We start from the raw sequence: 18,948 nt of genomic DNA, 5'->3' as shown, positions 1-18,948 counted from the left end.
ATAACTTTGGAGAAAAGCTACTCAGTAAAAAACACTGCGGCCACCGACCTGGGCATGGGGAAGTGCTGGGAATCCATACCTGGAAAAACGGGCTGATCTGCCACCCGTGTGAGCTCTGCTGAGCCTCGTGTTGCTTGTGAGGAAGAAACCCTGGGTGAGATGGTTGAAGTTTTAGCTTCATGTCCCTGGGAAGCCATGGAGAGGAGGATGCTGGCAGCAGCTCCCGGGGCTGGAGAGGTGAGATTCCTGTAAGAGCAGACCCGGGGCAGCTTTCCCAACCACCCCCAGGCTCTGGGCTCCACCAGTCCCTGTGCTTCACTGGCCAGGACTTTAATTACCCGGGGCGAGGACTTTAATTAGATAAAAAGAACTAACTGGGATAAGTGGAATTTTGATTAGAACGGTGCTAAGGGTAGAAACCACATTAATTACCTGAACGCTGCTTACATTGCTTTGGCTCTGGAAAGAAAGAGGGGAAAAAAAACACAAAACCAAACACCTCCCTTGGTACCAACCCCCAGCAGCTGTTTCAGTGCCGGGAACAGGGACGAGGCAGCATCCGCGCCCCAGCCCCGCTGGCAGCAGGACCAGCCTCGCCTCCCCTCCCTATCTGAAAGCTTTGTTTGTTCATTAGCTTTTTTTTTTTTTTTTTTTGCATTCACAGAGGCTTAATGAGACGGCCGTCCTGTGTCAGACAGAAATCGGCCGCCAGGGAAAAGCCCGTTAGCGGCTGTACGGGAACGTGGAACTGCCTCCCGTGCAAAGCCACGTCCTCCCGGCAGCGCCGCGATGACACGGACTGCTCTTTAAAAGGGAAAGTCGCAGATTCCTGAGCAGTTCATCACTGCTAATTGGTCTTTGCCTTTTCAAGTGTGTGCAGACGCTGTCTGATGTTACGAACACATCCCTTCCCTGCGCCCGCCCCGGCCGCCGCGGGGGTGTGGGGCACCCCATGGCCACGGGCGGGTCCCTGGGGGTGGCTGGGGGCAAAGGAAGGAGGAAAAACTCCCTGGAACATTTTGGGGGGTTCTACTAGCTCAGCTGGACCCTGGGATCCCCAGGGGAATCCGCTGGGATGGAGACCCCGTTCCCCTCCCGCTGCGGGACCCTCCCCGCGCCCGCCGGCTCCGCTGTGCCGCCCGGCTCTGCCGCCGCCAGCCCCTCGCCCACAAAACCAAACTTGACCCCGGGTGCACTTGCTCTGCCTCGCCTGGGACGTGGCCAGTGATTCATTTCCACTGCCAAAGCCCCGTGTTGACATTGCAAGGGGCGTCATCCGGGCGCTGGCACGCGGGGCCAGGTGAGCCCGTCGCTATAAGAGCGACATCGCGGAGCTGTCCCCGCACCCGCAGCGCCCGGCGGGACCCGCGCTGCCGCCGCCATGAACCTCCTGCTCCTCCTCGCCGCCCTCTGCCTCTCCCTGGCCAGCGGCTTGAAAAGGTAAAGGGGTTCCCAGAGTGCACCCCTGCTCCCCAGGCTCTCAGAGGGGGCTTCAGTCCCAGGGTGCTGCCAGCGCTGAGCATGGCAGTGATGGGTGGGCAGGGCTGAGCTCCCCGGGCATGGGCACGCTGTGGCTGCCCGGGAGCATGGGGACAGGGAGGGACCATGTGGGGACCAGAGAGGGACCATGTGGGGACCTTAGAGGGACCATGTGGGGACCAGAGAGGGACCATGTGGGGACCTTAGAGGGACCATGTGGGGACCAGAGAGGGGCCATGTGGGGACCACAGAGGGATCACATGGGGACCGCACAGAGACCATGCAGGGACTATGTGGGCGCTGGGACCCTCAGGGTGGATGTGGGGGGCTGCAGGACATCCACAGAATCCACGGCCCCAAGTAAGTGGCCAGGACATTTGCTCCCCCAGGGTGGCCCTGACGCGGCAGCGCTCCCTGCGGCAGTCCCTGCGGGATCGGGGGCAGCTCTCCCACTTCTGGGAAGCCCACAGGCTGGACAGGCTCCGCTATGGCGAGGACTGCACTGCCTTCAGCACAGCCAACGAGCCTCTCATCAACTACTTGGATGTGAGCGTGGTGGCACCAGGGCTGGGGGTGCAGAGTCCCAGCAGTGTGCTGCAGACACCCCCACAGCACATGCGTTTCCATGAGCAGTCCCCAGTTATCCCCAGTAACTTCCGCCTGCTAATGGCAGTGCCCGGCGTGCCAGGGCTCGCTGCCTGCCCACTCCTTTGTTCCCAGGAATGTGAGGATGAGAGGGGACAAGGCAGCCCTCGCCCTGCCTGCTGCCCTCCCCGCACCCCCAGGGCTTTCAGGGAGAGAGATTTCCTCCAAAACAACCTGTATCCCACTCATCACAGCAGACCCCACAGCACCCAGAGCCAGAGGAGGAGGGGTGTTCTCCAGGCTCATCCCATGACCCCCAAAAAGCACCCCCAACTGCACCCCGCTGATGAGGGCCTCTCTGGGGCCCGGCCTTCCTGATGGATCCAGCAGGAGAAGGATGGAGCTGCACCCGCCGTCCTGCCTTTGTTCTGGCCTTGCCTTGTTCCTTAAATATTTGGCTCCTTTCTATCACCTGGCACCTCGTGGCAGATCAAACACTGCCCGGTGCCAGCCACCCCCTGCACCAAACCCCTCCAGTTCTCTGCAGACGCCCCAGAACCTGCTGCCCCTTGGCCAGGATTTCTTGGCATGCCAACAGCTCCTCTCTTTGCTAGGTAGAGTATTTTGGGCAGATCTCCATCGGGACCCCCCCCCCAGAACTTCACCGTGGTCTTTGACACAGGCTCCTCCAACCTCTGGGTGCCATCAGTCTACTGCATCAGCAAAGCCTGTGGTGAGTAGAGGGTCCCTGGCTGGCTGTCCCCCCTACCTGGCTGTGGTGGGACCCGGGGGTGGCCCTCTTGGCTGTGGGGTTACCAGCACACAGAGCCTGGGGACCTTGGGGGCACCTCCACACCCAGCCAAGCCCTCCAAGGCACACACAGGTAACTGAAATTGGGGTGGGGGGGGAAAGCAGGGGTTTGTTTGCTCAGGTGGTGATCACCCCACCAGCACCCAGCACCATCAGCCCGCTGGAGATGTGGGACGTGCTCTTTAGGCCCTTCTTGTAGGAGAGACTTTAAACAAACAGGCAAAGATGATGGCACCTAACATGGCTTGTCAGCAAGGGACTGGGTGGCAGGAACAAGGCGGGCACAGAGGCATGGCATGGGTCTAGGCTGCCTGCCCAGGCCTTGGAGGTGGACAGGCACCACGTTTGCTTGGGCTGTCAGCAATGAGCCAGTCCTGGAGAGTCCACCCCTGCTGCCCCAGGGACACGGAGCATCTCCAAGCAGCCCCAGGGCTCCTCCGGTGCCCACAGAGCCCACAGTGGGCTGGGGAAACCGGCTGGATGCAGCAGTGTCTCTGTAAAGCAGGAGCAGCTGTGCTGACCTGCAGGTCTATAAAAACACTGCGTTGCTGGTGATGGCTCCTGTCTCCTCCCCCAGCTGTGCACGCCAAGTTCCACCCATCACAGTCCAGCACATACCAGATGGTAGGGACCCCCTTCTCCATCCAGTACGGGACCGGCAGCTTGACGGGGGTCATCGGATCTGACCGAGTAGCCGTGAGTCACCTTTGGTTTCTCTTGCTCTGGACAATGTTCCTGGGACTTGCCTACAGACTCGGCATCCCCACCAAGCCTCCTCCTCCCCGCAGATCCAAGGCCTCACCGTGAACAACCAGCAGTTTGCAGAGAGCATCAGTGAGCCAGGAAAAACCTTCCTGGATGCAGCGTTTGATGGGGTCCTGGGGCTGGGTTACCCCTCGCTGGCCGTGGGCGGGATCACCCCTGTCTTTGACAACATGATGGCCCAAAACCTGGTGGAGCTGCCCATGTTCTCTGTCTACCTGAGCAAGTATGGACAATGCTTTGCCCCAGGGCATTGCCTAGACTCAGGCATTGCTTGCAGGGGCTGCTGAAACAACTGTTTTACTGAGATAGTAAAGAGGTTTTTTGGTACTGGGCAGAGTATCACAGACCTCAGCCCTACAGGAATAAAGGGAATGACCCCAAGCATTTGTGGGAACCAAGTGGTATAAATCCATCCATTTCAAATGTGATGGGCAAAGTAAAAGGGGAAAAAAACCCTCATGTCTCTTCCTCCTCCCTCCAGGAACTCTGAAGTCTCCATGGGAGGAGAGCTGCTTTTTGGTGGCTTTGACCCCTCCCACTTCACAGGGACCCTAAACTGGGTGCCTGTCACCAAGCAAGGGTACTGGCAGATCCAGTTGGACAAGTGAGTGGTGCTGGGAAGGAGGGAAGGGCTGGGTTGGGGCAGAGGAGCAGGACAAGTCCTTCCTGGTCCTTTTCTCTTTCCTCCTTCTCCAGCATCCAGGTGGGTGGGACAGTGGCTTTCTGTGCCAACGGCTGCCAGGCCATCGTGGACACTGGGACATCCCTCATCAATGGGCCCAGCAAGGACGTAAAAGAACTGCAAAACTATATTGGTGCCACACCAGTGGATGGAGTGGTAAGAGAGGGGGTGGGGACTGGAGGAGGCAAAGCCCTGGGACCCCTGCCCTGCTGAGCAGCACCCTGAGCCACCCGGCTGTTTTGCAGTGCACCGTGGACTGCAACAACCTCAGTGTGATGCCTGACGTCACCTTCACCATCAACGGGCTCCCCCACACTCTCAGTGCCCAGGCCTACACCCTCATGGTATGGCTGCAGCCCCACCACCCACAGTTCCCAACAGCTCCAGAGGCAGAGGTGGCTCGGGACCACCCTGGAAGCTGAGCCACGTGTCCCAGACAAGCCCCACTGCTCCATGCATGGGACCCCCAGTCACCATTCCTGCGTGTTTCCACATGCACCAGCCTCTCAGGTTCATCCCCAGCTTCACACTTCTCTGTCCCCAGGAGTACATTGATGGCACAACCATCTGCACCAGTGGCTTCCAGGGTTCGGATGTCCCCCCTCCCACAGGACCCCTCTGGATTTTGGGTGACGTGTTTATCCGTCAGTTTTACTCTGTCTTTGACCGTGGAAATAACAGGGTGGGCTTTGCTCCCGCAATCCCTTAGGGCTGGGACATCCAGGAGGGGAATGGAGCTGCATTTCACTGCTCCATCAGCAGCCCTGGAGGTGATGAAGGCACCCCAGGGGGCTGCAGCTGAAGAACCCAGCAGAAGTTCACTCCACACCAGGAAGCCGTTTCATAGTGAATATAAAAATGTCTTGAGCAGCTCTGTGATCTCGTTTTTCAATAAAAGCTTGAATAAAACAAAACCTGCCGTGCTTGCATTGCAATGAGCACAGCAGCAGCCCTGCAGACCTCAGGGGGTTGCACTGGAGTGTTAAATCCTCTTTCCCTGGACTCTGCCCTCCTCCCCAGGGAGCTGAAAGTCCTGGTGCACCCAGGCTGCATGCCCAGTGTTGCTGGTGCTTCCCTGCTCCAGAGGGAGCCTTGGCTGAGCAGGAGGCACTGCTGCTCCTGGGCAGCCTTGGATCTGAAAGATCTCCCTGTTCCTTACCTGGGACTTCCACGTTTGGCTTAGAACAGAAAGTCCCAGGAGGTGGCCGTGACATCCCTGGGTGTGGAGATCCCCAAGGTCCCAGCCATGGGCAGGGGCTGGGGGAGCAGCCAGTTCACTGGAAAAATGTGTTGCCTCAGCAGGCTGGGCTGATGCTGACAAACAAGAAGGTAAGGAGGAGAGTGGAGAGACCCCGGGGCTCTTTCTGTGCCACAAAACTCCCAGAACAACCGGTGATTTCCAGGGAATTTTGCTTTGATCATCCAGGCACTTGCACAGACGATGTGGCTCGTGGGTGCATGAAATGAGAGAGGGAAAAGCAGCTGCCAAGGTCTGCAGGGAGCGACCACTGGCTGGGCTGGGGTCTGGGGGGGCTGTGGGGATCCCTGTGAGTCATTGCAGTGTGTGACCTGCTGACAGAGCAAGGGACGTGGGACAAAGCATGAGCAATCAAGGCTCATGCATGATGCATCCCCAGACAGTCACGGAAGGCAGCGAGAAAGGGAAGCTCCGAGCAGGGTTATTTTTGTACCTGTGCCTGGGGGTCCCAGCTCCTGCCACCCCAGGCCCTGCAGAGCTGACCCCCAGCTGAGGTGCTGGGGTCCCCGTGGCCAGGACCACCCTTTGGCTGTTGCATCTTTCCCAAACCGGGGCAGACTTCAGGGTCTGGAGTCTGGAAGCCTGGAAAATTCAGATCTGGTGGTAAACTCTGTAGCTCAGCCTCACTGTTTGTGAGAGAAGAAAATATCTGCCTTGCTCAGAAAGATTGATTGTGCCACTGACCAACATCGGGTTTCTATAACCGGTTCCGGTATTGACTTCACCTCAGGTTCCCAGCAGATAAGGTGCAGGGGCAGTTGGACAAAGTTCTCCTCTCCCTCTTCCAGATTAACTCTTAGCACACAAAGTTCACCACAGCCACAGGCACGGGGACAGCAACCCCCGCATGGCCAGGGACCTGCTGGTGTCCCCAAACAGTGGCTGGCAGGGAGGTGACTGGGCCTGGACTCCACCAGGACTGCTCTGGTGCCATGTGCTCTTGGGACCCCAGAGCACCCCATGTCCTCTAGGAGGGTCCTCTCCATCCCTCTTCCCCATGATCAGGGGATGTTGCTCCAGCAGATACTGAGCAACCCGATAGGGAGCAATGAGGGTCCTGCTGTCCCCGGGGAGCAGTGGTGACTGAACAGCCACCGGGAACAGTCCAGTCACTCAGACACCTCTTGCTTTCTTCCCTTTCCTTCACTCTCACTGCCCAGCGAGCCTTGCTGCAGGGAACAGCATGTCCTCTCTTTGTCCTCACCAGGCTTCTCACTGGATGTGACAGTCCCCAGTCTGTGTTTCATCATCTCCTCACTGCAGGATCTTCCTCATAGTCACAGGGCACCCAAAAAAGACATTTTTTTTTTGCCCTCAGAATTGCTGACTTGGTGAAGTGATCAGGACAGGAGCTCTGGTTGCAGGAGCTGCTGAGCAACATCTTGACCATCACCACCACTCCCACTGCCTTCATCCAGGGCCAAGTTCACACCAGGAGCATTAAGGAAAGCAGGAGCTTTGGGAAAATCCCTTTTATTGAGAAATCAAACAAAAGCTGGAGCCAGGGCTGAGCCCAGGCTGGGCACCCTGACAGATATGGCCCCTGCTGCCTGAAAGCAGAAGTGGCTGAAGGCATCAACTGTAACAACCCAACTGCAAACCCCATCTCCACCAGCATGGAGAGGCATTGATCATCTGACTGGGTGAGCAATGTCCATCCCACCAGGCTTGGAGAGACACGTGGAGAAGAACAAGGGCAGAAGTGGTTGAGGGGAGGAGGATCAGCAACAAAGTCTTACTGCAAGGGCAAAGGTGAAGCAGCACAGCAAAAATAGTCTGAAAACAGGGATTAAGAGAGACCTGCTCTAAGGAAACATCAGCCTTTTACCCACCGCCGGAGAGAACTGGCTCAGGTGCTTCTCCTGCCTCATCCCAGCTCCTCCTTGCACTTGCCCTGTGGTGAAAATAAAACCAGATTTTTCTGGCCAGACAGGTCCCAAAATTACATCTGGGAAGGAGAAGAAAGGTTTGTCCTGCTGAGTGCAGTGATCTTCCTTGAGATCCCATAAAGGACGTCTACAAGGAAAAAAAAAAACAAAACAACAAAAAAACCTGAAAAAAAAAAAGGGGCAGCCAGTCAAAAACAAAGGCCAATGGAATCAGGGGGACCCTGTGCAAGGGGACGTGGGGGGACCTTGAGGACAACTGGCAGTTGTTCAGGGTGAGGAGCCAGGAATGTTCACACATCCAGAAGATGCCACCTGAGGCTCCCACCCTGTTGTGGTTCCCTCCTTTCGGCAGGTCCGTGGGATGCTGGTGTTGGCCATGGGTGCTGGGTGGGAGCCACTAAGGACCAGGGATTGCAGGGATGTGGCACGGAGCACCAATGGGCTGTAAAGGCTCCTGCTTCCTGCCTTAAAAAAGCAGGCAAAGCCCCACAGAGCCCCCAGCCCCCTCAAAGGGACCTCTCCCCACCTGTTGGACTGAGCCCCCCAGCCATTGTCACCCCATTGTCCCTACTGCCAAAACTGCTTATCCCACCCCACACTATCAGAGCTGCTGGGCAAAGTCCAGGGTGGCTCCAGGGATGCTGCCAATAGCCTCCTTGGGGTTTTGCTCCTTGAATAATCCCCCAGCAGGAATGCAGATAAGGGGATCCCGGAAGGTGGGTAAAAGATCCTGGGGGATCCCGAGGAAGAGGAGAGGCCAAAAGTCGATCCCAAACCCCAGGGGATGAGGAGAACCTTATTCTCTTTCCCCTCTCAGACCCTGGCAGAGCCCTGGAGCCGAGGGAAGCGCAGTGACATCCCGGCACCCGCCCGCGGCTCGGGCAGGATCTCGGCCCCTTTCTGCTGATGTCACGGGCTGGGGCCCCGCAGCCGGGAATCAGCGCCCGGCCCGGATCCTCCTCTCTCGCCTCCTCCCGCCCCGGAACGCCGGCTGGAAGGGAGCCCGGAGCCGCGGCTGCCCGGCAGACGGATGCCCCAGCAGGTGAGTGACCTGCGGCCGAGACCACGGCTGAGCACGGGACCCCCGCGGCAGGAGTCGGCAGGGGAAAAACGCTTGGGAAACTCCATTTTGAGTTGAAAAGCGCCTGGCTTCCGAGAAACTGCCCGGCGCTGGCAGAAGGACTGGAAAGTTTGTGCGTGCTGAGACATGAGGCTCTGCCTGCGCCAGGGCTGGGCTGGCAGAGGGGCTGCGGGAGAGCCTGGACCCCCGGAGCCGGCCCGGCAGGACCGAGGTGCCAAGGAGGATGGGCGCGGGGCTGGCCAGCGCATCGGGAAAAAATGCAGGGATGAGGCTGTCAGGGAGTGTTTCCATCTGTGCCTGCCTTGAGCTGCCACACGGACGGGTCTGCTGAGGCCACCAGAGGATGCTCGTCCCCACCCGCCCAGGGTGCCCGGGGCTCCTGCCCTCGGGATGCTGGGCACAGAGCACGCGGGGACAGCAGGACGTGGTGGGGACCTGTGGGGAGCCTTTTGGGGTGCTCCTGGGCTGAGTGGCATCCCTGGGCTGTGCCTGGGGCACCCAGGGAAGCCCAGCTGCCCGTGGTCTTTATTTAGTACTTGTCATTTTCTCTGGGACCCTCGGCGTGTGCCAGGTTTAGGGGGAGGGATTGCACTTCGGAGGGAGGGGCAGGGAAGTTGCTCGCAGCAGCTTTTCGTGGTGATTCGGTGCGGCGTGTCTGAACGTGCACCAGCACCCCGGGAACCCGGCCCGGGCGGTGATGTGGGCCGGGCTCAGCACGGGGGGTTCTGCCCCCAGCACGGCCGGGACGCAGCAGGACACGGTGCTGGCCCGGCACGGACACGGTGGCATCTGGAACCCCGGGACAGCTGAGCTGGGAGGCGGGGAGGCCTTGGGGAGCAGTGGCTGTTCCCACACCCCCGCCAGAGCCGTGGGAATTGCCGGGAGCCAGTCCCATCCCCGCAGCCGGGTGACCCCCCCCCTCTCATCCCGCAGGGCCTGTCCATGGATGCCAGCAAGAAGGTGGATCTGAAGATAATTATCATAGGAGCTCTGGGGTAAGGAGCGGTGCTGGCGATGGGAGGGAGCCCCCGTGGGTGTACTGCCCTGTCCTTGCTGAGACTGACTCCTTGAGTCCAGCTTTGCAGCATCAATCCTCACCCACGTCCCTTCCCTCCTGCCAGTGTGGGCAAAACCTCCCTCCTGCACCAGTACGTGCACAAGAGGTTTTACGAGGACTATCGCACCACGCTGGGTGCCAGCATCCTGACCAAGGTCCTGGCGGTGGACAACACTCCCCTGAAGGTGCAGGTGAGCAGGGCTGGGACCACCCAGGCTGCCCTGGCCCCATCCCACCAGCACTTGTGTCCGTCCCACCGTGTCCTGCTGCCCCCAAGTGCCCACTTGGTGGGTACTGGGGCTGGCTTTGCAGGACCTGGTTTTCAGCAGCCCTGAGCTTTCCATGAGCTACAAGGAAATCCCATGAGAGTTTTGAGAGCTCAGCGCTCCCTGGAGCTGAAGAGAGCAAGGGGCTGCAAACACCCTCTGCACCCATGTCGTGTGCCTGTACCTGTGCCCTTCTCTGCCCTAGATCTGGGACACAGGGGGACAGGAGCGGTTCCGATCCATGGTGTCAACCTTTTACAAAGGCTCAGATGGCTGCATGCTGGCCTTTGACGTGACAGACAGGGAGTCCTTTGAGGCCCTGGACAACTGGAGAGATGACTTTCTGGACAAGGTCATTCCAAGGGAGCAAGATTTCCCCATGGTTGTGCTGGGGAACAAAATAGACATCAGTGATCGCCAGGTAAGGGCAGAGGAGCGAGTGGGGCACGGGGCCTGGGGCACCCTAGTGCCCCAGCAGCTCACGAGGGCAGATTCTTCTGATACCCTAATGAAAACCAGGGCTCTAGGAGAGGAGCTGCTGGGCACCCAGTGATGCCATCTCCCCTGTGCCCCTCCTAGGGGATAAGCAGCATCACCCCTCTGCCCTTCACAGCAGAGACTGTCCCCACTGCAGGCAGCAGGACTGAGGCACCTCAGAGAGCTGCCTGCACTGCCAGCACCCTACCCTCACCCACCAGTGCCTGGCTGGACCAGGAGGGTCCCCTCTACAGCTCCCCAGGAGCTATGGGCAGCTACGGGCAGGGCTGGGCTGTAGCTCCATCCTCCTTCCCCACAGGTGTCCAAGGAGATGGCCTCAGCCTGGTGCAAGGAGAAGGACATCCCGTATTTCGAAGTCAGTGCCAAGAACAACATCAACGTTGCAGAGGCCTTTGAGACCCTGGCAAAGCAGGCGCTGGTGACGGTGAGCACCCCGGGCACCTTCTGGGGAGGAGCAGCTCCTGTTGATAAGGTGTAGGAGAGCCCCAGGAGAGAGAAACGCAGCAGTGTTTTTGTTTTCTCAAGGTAGACCCTAGAGCAGTCAGGAGAGGCTTCACGGCTGCGGTTCCCCCTCGGTGCGGGGAGCAGGACGCGCCGCAGCGCTCGGCGCGCCAGCACTGTCCTCTAGCGGCCACCCCGCGGGGACAGTCCTGTCCCCACCGCCGAGACTGGGGGTGGCCTCGCTCCTCGGCTGGCCCGGGAGGCTCTTCCCTGGATTTTGTCTTTCATCGGGACCAAACCTGTGCTCCCCAGGCCTTCGGTCCGCTCTGGCTGGCTCTGACCTGACGTCGCTCTCCCTTTCTCTTCTCTGCTTTTTCCAGTATAAAGGGATTTTTGAGAGTTACTTAACGGACTCCATCAAACTCACCCCTCACGACAAGCCCAAGAAGAGATGCTGCTGAGCCGGGCAGGCTGCCCTGTGCCCAGCCGAGCTCCCCAGGATGCCCAAGGCTGCAGCCCGGCAGGGTCAGTGCCCGTGCGGGATGGCCAGGCCGGGACCCAGCGGTGCATCCCGGGACTTGTTGCTTCCCAGGTCTCCAGAGCTGCTCTCCCAATCCAGCAGCCTCTCCAACCGCTGCTGCCCCACAGTGGCCCGTCCTCCTCGAGCCGCTGTTGTCTGGCACCCGATGATCCCCCTGCGGTGACAGTGCCGGGGAGCCCTCGCTGCTCCTGATGCCTTGACAGAGACCAGGTCCTCAGCCCAAGGGTGGCCCTTCCTGGCACATGAACTGGTGTCCTCGTGTACAGGCTGTCCTGGGGGAGGAGGGAGGCTGCTGGCCACGGCACTGGTCTGAAAGCAGCTGGGTCCCCTCCCAGGATCTGCTGCTGCAGAGACAACCATCCTGTGCCTCAGTTTCCCCTGCTCTCATGCACAACCCCTGTCAAACAGCTCACACCTCACTGGTGAGGATCCTCAGTAAAGCACTTTGTCAGGGATATTATTTTTTTTTTTAAAGGAAATTAAATATTTCACTTTTATTTACTTACGTGTCCCTGGATGCTCCTGTTGTCCAACGGGGTGGGGGCTGCAGGCTCTTGCAGTGTCCCATGGTCCATGCTCCAGACTTTCCTCCAGTGAGGCCAGCAGCTCTGACCCTCTGCCAGCTTCTCGGGGAAAGGGGATATATTTTGGGGCTGGCTGGTTTTGTTGTTGTGGGGTTGTTTTTTTTTTTTCCAGTGCAAATTTTGGGTCAGGAGAGAGAGGAGGTGCCTGGGGCTCGTGCCAAGTGGGTGAGCAGCCTGGCTGGGGCAGCTGTCGGCAGAGGGAGCTCAGCCTTCCCTTCTTCATCCATCCCGCTCTGGCTCGGCCACCTTCAAGAAGCTTCACCCAGACACAGGCTGGGGATGGCCAGAGAGGTGGCCGTGGCCACTTTGTGTCACATTCCCTGCATCCCTGCAGAGCTGTAGGGCTGGATGGACACAGAGAGACCCCCCAGAGGGGCACCCTGCCCCATGGCTGCCCAGGCAGATCTCCATGAGACCTCCTGGCCTTTTGCCACCCGTCTCCAGACACACCCACATTGACCCCAGTGGTCCCACAGAAGCTTCCCAGGGGCTGTGGGGGCTCTACCCTGACATCACTCCAAACTTTCCATGAGCCACAGCCCTATCGTGGCAGTTCCCCACCCAGGACCACCGAGGTGTGACACAAGCTGGGGATGGCACCCACCTGGGCAGGGCATAGGGCCAGCAGGTGTGTGTGGGCAGGGTGACACCCCAGCAAGGCACAGGGGGAACAGGGGGCTGCAGTGCTGCAATTAGCCACTAGTCTAGAGAGGCCCAGAGAGATGTTCCCACCCTCCCCCTTACGCAACACTCAGCCTGTTTATTTGGGCACCAGGCCGGGAGAGGATTTGTCCTTCAATATCGGGAGGAGAGGGGCATTAACTATTTCATTCCCAAGCTCTGCATGCCCTTTCCCCCTGTATCCTTGCAGGCAGCCTGAGAAGGGCACCTCACCAGGTTCTGCAGCCTGCCTGGAGACCCCCTCATGCCCAGCATCACCCGTGGGATGCAGCCCTGGGCTGAGCATCAGCCAGTGTGCCCAGCCAGGGCTGTCAGGACAGGAGGCATTAACCACCATCCACATCAATGGTGATGTTGTTTCTAATTACACCCTCTCTCCAGCAGCTGTTTTATTCCAGCAAGCAGCAATGTGGACACCCAGAGCTGGGCAGGTCAAGCAAACACGCTCAGTGGAGTGGCTGCTCCCTCAGCTGGGGCTGAGCAGCTGCTGGAACCTGCCCAGGGCTGCCGTGGGTGCAGAAGCCCATAAGCAGCAGGAGCTGGAACCAGGTGGGAGCTGCAGTTTTGGCTCAGGGTTTGCCCACAGGCTGGGCTGCCCTGGGGAGGCTTGGCCAGGAGATTGTCACAGGAGCTGGGGTCAGAACTTTGACCACAGGCACAGCTCACTCCAGAGCCCTTGTGCAGGCTCTGAACCACTGGGCTTGAACTGAGGAGGATGAAGAATAGCAGAGCCCGAGCACTTGTGTGGCCACAGAGCATCATTCCAGACACAGGAATTAAGGCTGCATAAGAAACTGCAACCCTGGGAGCTGTCAGGATCTCTGGTGGCATCACTACCATACAGAGACCCCGGCCACCACACGTTGCAGATGTGCCACCACACTGGAGCAGCCCGCAGCCATCCAACATTTCTTCTTCCTCCATCCCTCCTAGGTAGGAGCACTGGTGCCAGACTGGCAGTTGTGGGACAGTTGGGGTCACTTTGGGAATCCTGTGTCCAGGAAGACCAGGAGACTGTGCGGGGTGGCCTGGTGCCAGGCAGGATGCTGGCAGGAGCAGCCAGAGGTACTGAGCTGGTAATACTATCCCGAAACATGATAAAGGACAGGGGGAGGTTTGCAACACATAGGATTAACAAGGTCAGCTTGAGATTTTCTCAGGGTGAAAATCAAAGGGGAAAATATTTGCCTTGTGTGAGTCAGCGAGTTCTTGTGCAGCCAGAGGCACCAGCTCATCCCAGTGGAGAGCCTGGCCTATGGCGATGGTCAAGAGACCAAATCAACCCGAGCTCTTTGCCTCCTGCTGTCCTACCCCACATTTGGCATTTAATGACAAAGATACCATCCAGCAGTGATGCTGGGCTCTGCACTCCCTTCAGCTGGGCCAGAACAGCCAGGCTGCACCTCTGCAGTTGCAGGATTTCCTTCACTGATTGAAGATACTCAGAAAAATGGGTAAAACCCCATCCTGAGGATGCCCATCACCAAATGGAAACCATCTCTACCCCATTGGCACACACAGGGGAGCTGCCCTTGGTATCTGCAGCTAGACCCTGAGACTCACCCTAAAACCTTCCCTCCCAGCTGCAGTTTGCTTCAGTGCTTCTCAGGTTCAATTACTCCTGGCAGCTCTTCCCCCTCCACCATCCCATGTGCTCTAAAAATGCAGCGTGAGCTCCACATTATCTCCCATAACCAGACTGGTGGAGATCTGGCTGGTTCCCGGTGTGGGAGCCTGGCTGCAGGCTGTGGATTTGCATTGCAAACTGCTCTGTGCAGGCTGACAGGCAGCAGCTCCTCTGCCTGTCCCTGCCTGCAGACACGTCCCAGCCATCTGGGAACAGGCAGCCGTGTCCGTCCGCCCTGGCCTGCGGCACCTGCTGGAATTAAATTCTCTTACTCAACTTGCAATAGTTAGAATAAAGTGGCTTAAAATCTGCAAGGCAGGTTTTTAATAATCAAGTTTCCCTGTTCCAAAGGAGAAGCACCATTAACCTGGAGCTGGGGTCAAGAGTGATGCAGCAGCTTCAGCCACGTCAAGATGTTGCTCTCCAAGGCCAACTGTGATAAACCCCAGAGGTTCAGAGCCAGAGGTGACCTTTCAAGAGCTTCAAAGATGCAAAATAAAACCATGGCACCAAGCAAAGCCCCTGCCCTCTAGTGCCAAGGGAGCAGTTTTGCTACTGCACCAGGGGTTATCAGCCTGTGGATCTGCAGGAGCTGTGCCGAGCTCAGACATGCCAGGTCCCTGGTGCCACTGCTTCCCCAGTGCTGTGGGGCTGGCAGGGCAGCATGTCCCAGGGCTGGCATGGAGCACCCTGCTGCAGCCTGGCACCCCCTGCTCTGCCCTACACCAGCACTGCTGATGCTGCTAATTCTTTCAATGACTATTCTCTGTTTCCTCCATCACTGCCCTATTGTTCCACCTCAACCGACCAGCAGGGAGCCGGCTGTGGGTGACACGGGATTTGTGTCACTGTCCCCCCCAGGACATTGCAATTAGCCCCTGCTTGAAGCACAGGCAGGCAGGAGTGGATGCTGTCCCCTTGCCCCCCCTCTTTTATTGTTCACCTACTCACTGCAAACCCATCACACGGGAGCTTTTGTCCCCGTGTCCCAAGCTGCAGTGTGTCCACGTGCAGGGTCGTGCGGGGCCAGGGGTCCATGCCCGGCCCCGGGGGCTGCGAGTGGTGGGGCCAGGGGCCTTGGTAGCTCCGTGAGCCAGCACGTAGAGAGGATTAGGGGCTGTGGCCAGGTCCCCAGTCAGCTCAGGGACATGCTGAAGTCAGCAGTGAGCCTGAGCCTCAGGAGTTCTTCCAGCCACCTGTTGGACAGTAGGAAAGTGCAACCTGCTGTCCGCTGGGATGGGCAGCTCAGCTTCCCACAGGAAGCATCAGGATCCTGTGGGGCACTGGCTGGGACATGCTTCTGCTTGGAGGGTTTTCCACCTCTTGCCACAGTCCATGTGGACTTTGTAAAGCTTGCCAGAAATGCTGAGTGCTGTGCAGAAGGTCCCGTGCATGGGCCAGACCATGGGCAGGAGTAACCGCAGCAAAAGGAACTTGAAGAAATTCAGGAAGCGGGTTTCATCAGGGTGGGATGGCTCCCTGTGCAAAGGGCCAGCCCAAGGCCAGGCATGGCCTTGCCAGCCCTCAAATTCCCTTGCTTTTGGCTTCAGATGGGCTAGACTCTGTTCTGCATGAGTGAGCAGCTCCTCAGAGCTTGGACAGATGTGGACCATGGCGACTTGACCAAAGGGAAAGTGCAGACATACTCCTCCTTGCTGTCCTGGCTGAGTACCGCTGAGTCTCACAAAGCAAAGTCTGCATGAGGCCACCAGCACCCTTGGAGACGTGGCCAGACCAGGAGCCAGGTCAAAGGGCTCCATCCTCCCTGCAAGCCCTGGGCAAGGTTCAGGGTAGGGACCTGTGCTCTGGACAGATTTCACCCAGGAATTCCATCGCTCTGGCCCAAAATTACTTATTCAGCTTCAAATGCTTGCTGCCCACCAACTCCCTCAAGATAGACTGGCAGCCGAGCTGGCTCCTGGCCTCCTGCCACCAGCACCAGCCATTGCTGCAGCTCAGCACCACCCTGCCTGAAGCTCCTGCCCGAGGCCACGGGATCTGCCGGCGCTTCCATCTAAGAGCTGGATCTGATCTCCCTAACCAGGGGCGACAGGACCTCTGTGGCAGCCATCCTCACTTTAAACACCCAAGCACTCCTGAAGATATTGACCTCAGAGCCCTAAACAATGAGAGGTTTTATTTGGCAGCTTATCTCCTATCACTCAGGTTCGAGCATTTTGGCCTTAATGAGTTGCCCAAGGCCACAGAGCAGGCAGCAGCTGCCAATGCCACGGACAGGACCACGTTCCCTTCTCACCCACACCCCCTGCCCCAGCAGCTCTGCACCACCTTGCACAATCGCTGGCCTAAAGGAGGGAGCAGCTGTGTGTTGCTTCTCCCAAACTCCTCCACACACCTCCCCACGTTTTGAGGGGGTAAGATTCCTCTTTCCTCTTTCCTTTTTTTTTTTTTTTTTTTTTTTAATTGGAAAATCCCCCTTTGCTGGAATTCAATTTTTTGTGTGAAAAAGCCCCATTTCAGTTAACTCTCCTAAATCAAAGGGTGGGCAGAAAGCCTCGAGGGGGGAAGCAGTGAGTGGTGGGGGGAGGCAGAGCCTGGAGCCAGCCCTGAGCCCGGATTCCAGGCGAGCAGCATCCCTGGGGCCAGGGCCATCCCACCGCCCGGGACCGCATTTTTGTCCCGAGGTGTGGGCTGGGGCTGCTCCCCACCCAGCCCCTGGGAGCAGCTCACCCCACTCCTGAGCTTTGCTCATATTCCTGGGCCTCAGGCAGCCCTGGTGGAGCTGGTGTGCTCCCCTGGAGAAGGCAGCTATCTTGCACCTCTATTACAAACAAGATAACAGCCCTTGCTCAAGGTCACCCGAGGCAGAGTGGGGCAGGCTGTCAGGAGAGCACCGTCCAGCCCAGCCTCAGCACTTTGCCGAGGGCAAACAGCCCAAGTCTGCTCCACAGTGCCCTCCTGGAGCTGCCCCTGTGCCAGGCAGAGTCTTCCTGGGGTGATACCTGCTCTGGAGGCCCTTGCTGTGCTTTAGAGGGAGAGCAGGGTTAGTTGCTCAAGGCAACAGATCGTGCTCTGCTGCCCAGCCAGGATGTCTTATGCTGCAGACCTTCAATTTGGGGATGCACTTGCACAGTGAGTTCATGCCAGCCCTGCTCTTGTGGCCCAGGGCTCTCCTGTGAGGAGGTCTCCCCCTGAAGACAAGGGCCAGCACTGATGTGATAGGACTTATTCCATAGTCACGTGCAGGGGATATGGGTCCCATCAGCAGGCAACCGCCTTCCCTTGCCTTTGGAGATGTTCCTGCAGGGCTAAGGCAGGTTGTAAAGGCCATGAGCAGATGAAAACACAGCAATTCCCTCCAGCAGATAACCAGAAAGCTGTAGTGCCTCTCCCCAGCTCTAAGTTCACACCATGAAGTAAACTGCATGAAAGGTCCACGTGGTGCTGAGCCACAGGGCCAGCTTTGACCCTCCCGATGCCTTTCTGCATTCCACCCTTTATTTTGGTGCTGTAAATAATCCTGCTGTCTCCCCCTGGGACATTGTGTTCCTCATTTCTCCATGGATAAAGCCATTGACCCCTGTGCCAGCTGGTCAGACCAACTGTGTGTCCCTGCAGCAGGGAGGGAAGCCTGGGAAGCGTTGGAGTTGGTGGTTCCCTTTCCAGCCAGACCCGTGTCTCCATCGCCCGGCGCGGTGGAGCCGGCAGCTCCTGCCAGCGGGACGTGGCCTCCAGCCCAGGCTGGACCTGCATTCCTGGGAGAGAAGGAAACCATGATAACCAGCCCTGGGAATGTCCCCGCTCCAGCCAGGCTCTGGGTGGTGACACGCAGCCCCCGTGGGTGACGCTGCTTGCATCCAGCAGACCCAAGCATCCTACAGCACTGGACACATCCAGTGTCCTGCTCCAGGATCCACAGCCTCATTCCTCATTCCCACAGGAATTTGGCAGCCCAGAGCTCTGCTTTCCCCTCTGGCTCAGGTACGCTGCTGATCCCTGGGGGACAGAGAGGCAGACAGGGAAATAGGTCCCACCACCAGCAGAACTTCCAGGAATCAACCCACCCCATCCTGGGAATGTGCTGCCTTTCTCCACTGACTCTAACCTCTGGGTTTCAAGGAAGCTTTCTCATAAATTACCACTAAATTATTACCCTCATTAAGAGCAATATATGTGCTAATATTAATCATCTGCAAATAAATCCACACATTCCTGCAGCTGGTATGTTGTTATCAGACCAGAGGATAAACAGCTCAGCAATCCATGCACTCAGTGCTCCGTGTTTGACTTGGGCAAGTCCATGTGGTGTCTTTCCATCTCCCAGTGCCTCCCAGACTTATCAGCATCTCTGGTGCTCCCTGGACACTTGTCCATGCTCTGTACATCATCCCAGCTGGTCCATTGGTGGACACATCCCAGCAGAGAGGCTTATGCCACACACAGTGAGTTTGGCCAAAGCAGAGAGAAGGAGAATCAGAGTTTTATTTATAGTGAAATTGGAATTTGACCAGGACTGCACCTCCCGTTGCAAGAAATGCCAGAGGACCATGGGTGGCTTTACAGGGCTGGTTGCTCTGTAGGGCAAGACCTTGCAGTTCCCAGATCACACCCACCAGGACTCTGGAATAGCAGCTCCTGCAACCACCAGCCCTCATCTGCATTTGGAGGGAACAGAGCAGACCTGAAGGTCTCATGTAAGTCATTCCCTGCCAGAAAATTATCTTGCACTGGATTGAGAACTT

General features: G+C 58.0%; 2 protein-coding genes across 2 annotated transcripts; both read left to right on the top strand.

The window, feature by feature from the left end:
- The first annotated feature begins 1,381 nt into the window (after window positions 1-1,381).
- On the top strand, window positions 1,382-5,149 carry CTSE (cathepsin E). Its single transcript, XM_051639031.1, is given in 10 exon segments — window positions 1,382-1,440; window positions 1,869-2,025; window positions 2,679-2,711; window positions 2,713-2,797; window positions 3,453-3,571; window positions 3,664-3,863; window positions 4,122-4,244; window positions 4,337-4,478; window positions 4,568-4,666; window positions 4,867-5,149. Coding segments are annotated over 10 exon segments (1,182 nt in total). The 3' UTR covers window positions 5,032-5,149.
- Window positions 5,150-8,454: 3,305 nt separating this feature from the next.
- On the top strand, window positions 8,455-11,801 carry RAB7B (RAB7B, member RAS oncogene family). Its single transcript, XM_051639050.1, has 6 exons — window positions 8,455-8,511; window positions 9,484-9,545; window positions 9,672-9,798; window positions 10,079-10,294; window positions 10,670-10,795; window positions 11,193-11,801. Exons 1-6 carry the CDS (start codon window positions 8,500-8,502, stop codon window positions 11,271-11,273), a joined length of 624 nt encoding a protein of 207 aa, XP_051495010.1. The 5' UTR covers window positions 8,455-8,499; the 3' UTR covers window positions 11,274-11,801.
- The last annotated feature ends 7,147 nt before the right edge of the window (window positions 11,802-18,948 follow it).

This window comes from Apus apus, chromosome 23 (assembly GCF_020740795.1).
Source record: "Apus apus isolate bApuApu2 chromosome 23, bApuApu2.pri.cur, whole genome shotgun sequence".
In the NCBI taxonomy this organism is placed as follows: Eukaryota; Metazoa; Chordata; class Aves; order Apodiformes; family Apodidae; genus Apus; species Apus apus.
This window is presented reverse-complemented; position numbering and strand designations above follow the sequence as displayed.